The sequence below is a fragment of the Cavia porcellus genome, unplaced genomic scaffold (genome assembly GCF_034190915.1).
Source record: "Cavia porcellus strain 051 isolate PalLab524CR breed Dunkin Hartley unplaced genomic scaffold, mCavPor4.1 scaffold_18, whole genome shotgun sequence".
NCBI lineage: Eukaryota > Metazoa > Chordata > Mammalia > Rodentia > Caviidae > Cavia > Cavia porcellus.
In genome coordinates, this window is record NW_026947501.1 from 42,809,901 (window position 1) to 42,820,230 (window position 10,330).

Here is a 10,330-nt window from a genome sequence, read left to right on the forward strand (position 1 = left end):
GAGAGACAAGGAGAGAGAAAGATGGATAAGGAAAGGTGAGAGAGGAAGATAGAGAGAGAGGGACAGTCTGAGAGGGACAGATGATTAGATAGTTAAAGAGAGACAGGGAGAGATGGGGAAGAAAAAAGATAAGGGGAGAAGGGAAGAGGAATGAAGGGGAGTGTAGGAAAGGGAGAAGATGGAGAGAGAAACAGAGGGAAGGATGGAGGGAACAAGAAAGACAGAGGGTGGGGAGAGACAGGAGAGAAAGAGAGCACAAATTTCTAGTTTTTGGTATGAATTTCAGCTGCTGATGCAGTACCAAAATCCACTTTCCCTACATGTCCTTGGGGCAGAGAAGAGATAGAGATTTAGAGTACGAGGAGCCTCCTTGACCCTACTTCCATAATCTTCCAGTGAACTTGAAAGCCTGTTTACATCTGAGAAATAGTTTCTGGAAGAGAGGGCACCATGAGGAGCAGCTGGGACAGCACAGCCTCACACTTCTGCTTCTGGGTGGTTTTTGTCATGGCTTGTATCACTGTGGGAGGGGAATCTTTAAGCTGCTGACAGTAATAAGTTGCAATATCTTCAGCTTCCACAGAACTGATTGTGAGACTGTAAACTGTCCCAGATCCACTGCCACTGAACCTGGATGGGACCCCGGGTACCAAATTGCTTGCAACATAGATCAGGAGTTTAGGAGCTTTCCCTGGTTTCTGCTGATACCAATTTAAACCAGTGTAAATGTCTTCACTGGCTCTGCAAGTGATGGTGACTCTCTCTCCAGGAGATACAGAGAGGGAAGTTGGTGACTGGGTCATCTGGATGTCACATCTGGTATCTGACATTGGGGATAAAACAGAAATACCCATAGGATTATGTCATAAGAATTCTTCCATGAAAACTGGGTTGCCTTGACCACACTGTGCTGAAGAAATTCTCAGTGTTACCTAACCTTACCTGGCAGCCAGAGCAGCAGGAGCCCCAGGAGCTGAGCGGGGAACCGCATGTCCATGCTGTGTGCTGACTGGGACTGAGTCCTGACCAGGTTGTGAGCATCCTGTTAAAAAGTTTTGAAGGCTTGGGCTGTGCCCTGGGGACATGCAAATCAGCAGGGGCTGGGCAGGGCTGGGCACAGCTGTAGGGCTGATTCACCTCAGTACTTCAGCTCAGGCCCAGCGTACCTATATATCCCAGGTCAGACTAGTTTAATGAAAATAGTCCTGCCAATTACATGAGATACAGAAGAGCTTTGAGACTTGAAATATAGAAATGAGTACATGGAATAATGTGTCTCCTTCTTATTTGTAACAATGAAAGATCATCTCCTTCTTTATAAGAGCCACATAGTAAAATCTATGAAATTGAGAGTGTTGTGCATTTTATTACCCCAAAAGATTCTTATTGGCAGGGTCTGGGGATTTAGCTCAGTGGCATAAGCACCTGCCTTACAAGCCGGCGGTTGTGAGTTCAATCCCTGGTACTGATAAAAATGAAAAAAAGACCAAAAAAAAAAAAAAAAGATTCTTATTGGCAAAAAATTTGAAATTCTCTCACAATATATTTGTGAATTTTAATTTATTTTCTTCAAATAAAAATTGATTATGAAAACTATGTTTAATAAATAGATAGATAGCTATACTTTTTTATGATAGCCTTAAGGGATTTTCATGAAGAGCACAGAGTTAGGAAATGTGCTTCAGATGCACAAGGATAACATGGAAATCTCTGGTTAGTGTGTTTCAACCAGTTTTGCTGCCATTCAAAGCAGCAGGGCTCTTTCATAGAAAGAAACAAAATGGGCTGTGTCCTATAACTGATTTGGAGTCTCTAATGTTCTGCATTTTGTGTGTCATTTCGAATGATTTTCCACATTTTATCGTCAGGCAGAGTTGATGTACCTGACCTGATGACTTCACAGAAAACAACTGTACTCTCTGCAGGTCTCTACAAGACACAGTCAGGGCAACATTTCTTTCGGTTTCAGCAGTCAGTGGGGACCTCACTGTGACTTGGAAATGAATATTATTCTATGCCTCTCAGAAAGAGGTCGCTTTCTCCTGTGGATACATCTTACATGTTCAGGGAGCAATATCTTGGACGCTGATGGAATTTGGAATGCATTGTCAACACTTGTCTTCCACCTGTGTCTTTGCCTTGGCCCTCTCAGCCAGGTTAACTGCATGGAAATTAGGAACAGATGTGTCTTTAGCACCCAAGCTCTGTAGCCTAAGTGAACCTTACTGATATGGCTATCACTGTCCCTGGCCAGACTTTTGTTTGACAGCCTGATCACAACCTTATTGTATTTCCATGGCACTGACCCTCAAGGAAACTTGCTAGCAAGCAACACGTGCTTGCACAGGAATCCTTGTCCATGGACCCAGTATAAGTTTATAAATAAATATATGATATTGGAGAGCATTTCTGGTGTGATGTTTTCCAACTCTCCTATATTAATGGATATAAATGGTAAGACAATTCCAGAAGTATGCAATTTTCTTAACCAATTTCATTCTGATTAAATGTGAGTGATTGCTTTTTTCTAGGGCAGAAGATCTGAGAAACTTCTAGCAAGTTCCTTCACATGGTGATATGTACACCAGAAGAAGTAAAACAAGCATCCCTTTGCTAAAACCCCACAAACAACAGGACCCTGTATATCATGATATATCCATCTGTCTTAATATAAGTGAATGAAACTCCCAACCTACTAGATGTCTGGTATGAATTTGAGCTCTCTAAAATCAAAGAATCAGTTTTTAGAACAACAGAGGTTGAGACCAAAATATATTTATAGAAAGAAAGAAAGTTTCTGAGAGAGAGACAAAATGGTTCTTGAGTGGGTTGCCGAATAGTCTACATTATGTAGGGATTTTTATATAGTAAAACCACAAGGTGAGATGGGTCCAAGATGGGACAAACCTGGGAACTCGTAAGGTGGGACAGGACTATGGTTAACCAATAATTTTTTTTGCTTGAGTAAAATTGATTAAATCAGGAACAAAGAGGGAAGCAAGTTACACAGCAAGGATGCATGCTTAAAAGCAGTGACTCTTCCTGTAGGGGTTTGGGTTGATGACTCCTGACTTTCTCAGTGTGATATAGAAGAATTTGGACTTCGGGTCCTTAGGATGTGGGTGTCCTTGCTTTGCTTTTTGACTTGAGATCTGCTCCACAGTGGGAATTGTTTGTCTCCTCCAAGATTGCAAAGTATCTGAACTTCTGCACTGGCTCCTTTGAGGGCCCAGTCCTGTCTGACTTCCTATACTATTTCAGACTAACTCAACTGCCTGTAATACTCTTGCTTTACACACCTGCTTTCTAAACTTTATTCTACTTTAAAGGATGATAATTTGGGGAGCAACTGAAACAGTTTTTGATAGGTTAATAACACCCCAGAGATATCTATGTCATAATATATGGAACCTATAAGAGTTACCTTTTCTGTCAAAAGCAATCTGGCAGATGTGATTAAACCAAGAATTCTCAGATTTGAAAGGATCATGAATTATCTGAGTGAGAGTAGTACTATCATTGTAATTCTTGTCACAGGGAGGACCAAAGTCACAATCAGAGAGGGTGTTTTATGATCCAAATAAACACTGAATGAGGGGAGGACAGGGTAAGGACTGGGCAATGTGTGAGCATCTCTGAATTTGAAAGGCAGATTCTTTACCATCCAGCTGCACTAGTACAGCCTTCTCCGCTCCTCGATTTCTTCTCAGCATTAATTCTGACCTGGAGAGCTATGAAATAAGTGTTACATGTTACTAAAAAATGGCAGTGAAAGGATGTTTTGCAGGAATACAGAAAACTGACACTGGTAATTTATTTCATTTCTCACTGTGGTCCTGTTCACTCTTCCCTGGAACCTCTCCACAATGTTATTTTTTGGTGTTGGTTTTTTACAAGAGACACAGAATAATGTACTAACAGAAGAGCTAGGATGGAGCATTTTCTTTTCTATGTAGTCTCAGATGACTCAATGTCAGAACAAAAGTCACTGAGAATTTGTTCAAGATCAAGCCCAAAAAGACTTGTGTCTCATTAGCCCAGGTCTGTGGTGTGGAGATGCCACACTCTGTGAGGGAGCAGTGCATGTACAACACACAGCTGATTGGTTCTTTTTCAGTGTCTTTATCCCCCATCCTCTGTACTCTCTGCAACCCTTGTTTTCTTTCAGATTTGGAGACATTCTATTTTCATCACTTTTTCCCTTTAATTCCATTTTCCTCTTTCCTTTTTCTGCTCCTCTTCTCCACCCCTCTTTCTCATTTTGCCAGATATTCACAAATGATCTCCCTGGTTCCCATGTGGGTTTTTTTCCATATAAGAGCAATCATGTCATATTTAAGCTTGTGTGCCTCACATATTGCACTTAATGGCTTTTAGAAAGCTCCTACTTTCTGTGTCTCCTCAAGCTTTTCCTTGATGCCTACGAAGAAAGAGTGATCGCCCTGCTGTGTTTTCCCATAGAAAAGAAACCCCAACTGTTACAATGGTTCATATTCTTTAGGAAGTTATCAGAACAGAAAAATGAAAACAATGACCTATGTCTGCCATCTGAGGATATGTTGTGATACATAATTCAGCATATTTTTCATTTACGCAATAGCCATGGTCCTGAAAAACTTTCTAAGAACAAATAGAAATGATAAATATTTTTAGATATCCTAACTTAATGAGATAGTAAGATGACTTAATAAAATTATATTCACCTTAGATATGAACAAAAATTTTTTCTCCAAATGTTATCTACAAATACTCATTGACTCCATGAAAGATTAAAATTTGTTGGTCTTAGAGAAATGCAAACACAAAACTATATAAAATCTATGAAAACATATTTTTTAATCTAACCATAAGTACTATGTTATAAAAGATAATGATAATTGTCCACTAAGATGTAAAGAAATAAAATCTTGTGTAGTTCTAGAGCAAAAGTGAAATTTTTGTGATAGAGAATGTTGATCATCAACTTGGTTGGATTAAGACAAACCTAAGAATAAGAGAAACACACTTTTCGTTCTGTATGTGAGGACAATTGCAGACATGGCAGGCACAAGTGACAACACACTGAATGTTGGTTGCACTGTATAGTAGAGTGATGGGAAATGAAGGGAATAAAAACAAAATGTCTGTCATTTAGTCTGTCTCTGTCTGTCTGGATTTCTCTGTCTCTCTAATTGACTTTGTAGGTATCTTTTGCTTAACATCCTTCCCTTCTTCTTCGTTGTTTGCTTGATGTGAGGAGCTTTTCTATGCCACACTGTTCTACCACAGCATTTCTACCTCACTCCCATCCTAAGGAAAATTAAGCCAGTGACCATGGACTGACACTTCTGAAATCATGAGCCAAACCAGTTCTTCTGGCATTATTTTGCTTTCTCAGGTTTGCTCTCACCCACATGAAAATTTAACTGATAGAAAATTAATATCAAGAAATGAGGTCATTGCATTAATTGCGTTTGATGATAGGGTTCAGAATTTTGCAGAACTGCTTTTCATTAGGACTGTGAAGAATTCTGGGGAGTCAGGCTAGAAAAGTTCTGCAATTCTGTGAGTGGAGATGAAGTTTTGTCATGAGCTCAGCAGACCGAAGATTTGTAGAAATATGAAGAACAAAAACTATTATTACAAAGCTTTAAATGTGAATGACGACACCTCTGGGAATTAGACTAGAGGCCATTCTTACTACTTTGTGGTAAGTCACCTAACTATGCTTTGCCTGTGACCTGAGTCTTTGAGTATGGTTCTCATATCTATCATTTGCTGAATCCAACATCTTGGAACATTGCTTGGGATGGTGGTTAGAGAATTAAGGAAGATTGCCTCCAGTGCTATTATTTACAACCTCACCTATATTATTCTTGATTATTCCTTTTTTTCTTCTTCTTTTTTTTGTGCTAGAAATGAAGAAAGTTGCATAAGAAGGGGGTGTGGCCTTGGGAACTGATCTCTGCTTGAAGCAGGATCACTGGCACAGCTGGGCAGTGTATGGTTGGCTCTACCCTACCAAGTATGTCAGAAACAGTGTGGCAGGAGTAAGGTACAGAAAATAAAGAAATAGAAAAAATACGTAAGTACTTATGTACTTGAATTTATAAACAATAATGCGGCTCCTGGTCTAATAAGCTAACATTTCAAAAATGAAGTTAGGCAGTCCTAAAAACATTTGAGGGCATAAAAATATTAGAGGAAAATTTGCCATATTATGGGAGAAACAACATGCAGTCTCCTCAGATTCATTGTCTCTAATTGTCAGAGTAAAATATGCTCAACATCCAAGGTCAGTGAGCTGAGCTTGGATCCAGAGATGAGGGCACTAGCACCTTTGGTAAGAAGGAAGGGAGCTTCTCTTGGTTTGACCTTACACCATTGCCTGTCTTCCTCAACATCTGTGCTGACTTTGCAGGGGATTCGGATTTTGACTGCTGTCACTATGGAAAGGAACGTTGGAGACTAAGTCACATTTCAGCTCTAGTCTCTGTTTAAGTAGTGAAATAATAAAGGTAAATCAAATACATCATTTTCAACAGAGAGATGAAATCCATTTCTATACTAACACTGTATTTTCATGGAAATTCTAAAGACTATACAGGATTTCTGGAAAAGAGTCTCTGTTTCTTGTAGTCAAATGCCAGAGCAGGAGGAGGCCACATAGCTCAGCCTGAGTCTCTATATCCTTGACTGTCAGTTTCATGTGGTCCTCCAGTCCCAAATTTCCTCATGTATTATGCTACTTCAGAGGTATTCGGGGTTAGTGTGTGAGAAATGTGCTGATTACACTGCAGAGGACAGGAGACTGTGGGAGCAGTGTTGCAGTGTTGCAGTGGCTGATGGAGAACACTCTGTTAATTGTTTGTATGCTTTCCAGCATTTACTTGATTTTCAGTGAAGTGAATTCATGGCTTTCCTGTGCAATGGTATAGAGCTATCTAAAATGACATTCTTGGTACCATATAAATTTACGTTTTTATGTGACATGCAAGATTTGAAGGTAGTAATTTGAAAATTAGTGCAACATTGTAAGAGAAAAATCAAAGAAATCTAAATTAGTATGATGATTTTGAAATAAAAGGAAGAAGCCAACTTTGTTTGTTCTTTGAAATGTACTTTGGAAGTAGCAGTACAAAAACTAACCTGCAGTGCCAATGATGTATAAGCGAAATGGTACATATGAAAAGGAAAGCAAAGAAGATATAATAATAAAACATAATCTGTATAATGATGAGCAGAGGAAACTTGAATAAGCAACAGACAGAGAATATAATCAGATAAGTCACTTTAATTTTCAAACAAAATGGGTAGATCAAAATAGAGATAATTCCTCATTTTCTGTAGCTACAAAGCCAATTTTATGTTTTGTTTTTGTTTTTTTGTTTTTTTTTTTCTGGTGCTGGGGATTGAACCCACGACCTCATGTTTGCCGAGCAGGTACTTACCCCACTGAGCTAAACCTCCTGCCCCTGCCAGACAATTTTAAAAGCAACAAAATGATACTGCGAGTTGAAATGCACTTGCCCTGGAATCTTCTGCCTGTGAAAAGACAATCATTTTAAGTTTGCTTTGTGGCCTAAACCAGAAGCAGAGTCCAATTGTTCTGCCCCTTTACATTTGATTAACGTCCACTGTGCCACATGAAGACGAGAACTGCCATGAATCCTTACTAAGTTAGATGCAATGTACTAACCTTATGTGAGAATGTGAGAGCAGTGTTTTGGTAAGAATAGGTGAAAAGCTAATTTCGCTATATAAATACAATGAAAATCTTGGATTCATTTTTTGTAACCATTATTTATGTAAAAATAATGCTTGTTTACTTTATTCAAAACATCGCCTTACAGTAACGTGGTACTAGTTGCAGGAAATTTAAGGTTTCCCTCCATCACTTTCTCTTGTTTATTTGGAAACACATTGTTGAGCTTTTGGTCCTCTTCCACTCCACAAATGGAGATGGAAGGGAATCAAAGACCATTAGCATCATAATCCTGTATTTGCTAGGAATTTACAGAAGCATATTTGTATAATTTAAACTTTAAATTTATTCTTACCACTTCTCATTTTAAGTCTTTGTGGGGATTGCTTGTGGAGAAGACTTTGTCAAAGATGGTAATTAGAAAGGAAGTAGTAGGGCAAAATTGGACTACAAAGTCAAGGTCCAGTCTCACGCAGTGACCAGCAGACTTCTGTGAGGAACCAGGCCACACAGCACTAAGCTACATCATTTGCTTTTGTGGTAGTAAAATTCCTTGACAGTTGTGGGAAGACAGGGAGAACAAGGCTGAGCGGTCCCTGCCATCATTGCAGGCTGCCCACAGGTAAAGGCACAAAGGCCTTCTCTCACTGTTTTCTTCACCCTGGTGCAGCAAAAGGTCAGGTCTCCAACTCTCCGGAGGTGCTGAAACTAAGGCTGAAGCTAAGGGGAAGAGAGTCCCTTGTCTCTTGAGCACCTGTCTCTCATAGACTGAGAAAACATGTGCTGCTGCTCCTGAGATGGGAGTGCATGAGCCCAGCTAAACCACCCCAAGCAGGGAGGGTTTTGTTCAGTGCTATATTGCCTTGTGAGGAAATTTTGTACTTTGAGCACAGTAATAAACACCAATATCCTCAGCCTCCACTCTGCTGATTTTGAAAGTGAAATTTGTCTCTGACCAACTGCCTATAAGCTGCCACTGTACCTGTTTCAGACACCAGCCTTCCTGTCAGAAATTCTGAAGATAAGAAGCCACAGACTGACCTGGCTTTTGTAGGTACCAATGAAAGTAGGTTTTCCCATTGCTGTATGGGAGGCCGATTGGAAATGCAGGAGACGGAGCTGGGTCTCCAAGAGTGACAGACAGGGAAGGTGCAGTATGGGTCTATACAACCTCCGCAATGCATCCTGAAATAATGAGACAGAAGCAAAGTTATTTCCAAACGATGATGATATTTGTGACTTTTCACATAGTATTTATTTAAAGATAATCATTCTCATTCATAACATCAATTTCAAAAAAAAAATAGTAATAGTATACAAAACCCAGATACATCTCTCTTAAGATGTTCACTAGCACACTGGTCATTTTTAAATGTCCCTAGTTCTCACAGGCATGGGATGCCTGTAACACTTGATCAGCATAACCTGGCAAATGGCAGGATCCCTATCAACATACATATGCCATGTCTCCCTGCAATCAGCAGGGATCCATAGCATTAGCTGCCCCAGGATCTTAGCATAAAACCTCATTTTGAGAAGATGAACTGAGGAGTCCAGATCAGCCAGCACAAGTTCAGAGGAGTCTGTTATCTCTGACTTGCAAAGGAGGGTTTTACCTGGAGGATAATATGTTGTTCTGGTTTAAGACAACTTTCTAGATGAAATGCAAAAACACAACTGGAGGATGGGGACCTCCTCTGTGAGTAAAGTGACATCAAATGTCCCTTAGAAAAAACAATTAGAGTTTCAGTCAAGATACCTTCATTAATGGGAAGCAGGATCTACAGAGAAAGGATGACATCAAGGACACATGACCTTGTATCTGCCACTCTCGGATGTCATGACAATATGGGGATCAATGTTTAGGTTTAATCTGGAAGTTAAAGGACCATGCTGCTTTTTTGGTTCCAGCAAAATTTGAGACAGAAGCAGCTGGTATCTGCACAGTCCTGCAAGGTGGGGGCCTCCAGAAAAAAGGGGTCCTTAAAACAGGTTACCAGCTGTCTAGTGTCAAAGATCACCAGCATAAGAGTGGGAGGCAGTTAAATGTGTGTGCTTGCATATGTCTTTAGCTGGTATTTAAAATGCACAAGAGCATGTCTGAATGAACTTGATGAGAAGAAAAATACTTCCCTATTGCAAATAGACAGTAGCTAGCTCATTTTCCAAAAGAATGAAATCAGAAATAATCATAGGACTCAGATAGTAAATATGTAATTCCTGATTAGCAGTTGTTGCAATCTGACACATACAATTTAATGACTATCCTTTTGATTCCTACTCCTTTAAAAACAGTAAGAAGTAAAAATTTGTAACCAGAAATGGTGAGGCCTATAAGCTGTATTTTTTCCCATGATTATTTTATCTGTTCTCTGTCCTTGGTGTTTCATATTAATTGTAGCATTAGATTAACAGTTAAACAAAAAGTAGCTGACCTTTATGTACAAGGTGTGTAAATTACCCCACCAATATACAAAGAACAGGGAATATAATTATTATAAGTATTTCATTGCATGGACAGACAAGCTTTCTATTTTTGGAACCTTTTAAAATTTATAACTCTAGTGTACAAGTCTGAGCCTCTGAGCCATTGCCTCTACCCTTTGTTAGTTGAGATCTAAAATGTTCCTGAAACATCCCACGTTT

The 10,330-nt window shown here is 39.5% G+C and overlaps 1 gene segment (V, D, J or C); it reads right to left on the minus strand.

The window, feature by feature from the left end:
- Positions 1-413: 413 nt before the first annotated feature.
- LOC100723538 (immunoglobulin kappa variable 1-27-like) lies at positions 414-1,030 on the minus strand. The segment is given in 2 exon segments: positions 414-823; positions 943-1,030. Coding segments are annotated over 2 exon segments (465 nt in total).
- Between the last annotated feature and the right edge of the window lie 9,300 nt (positions 1,031-10,330).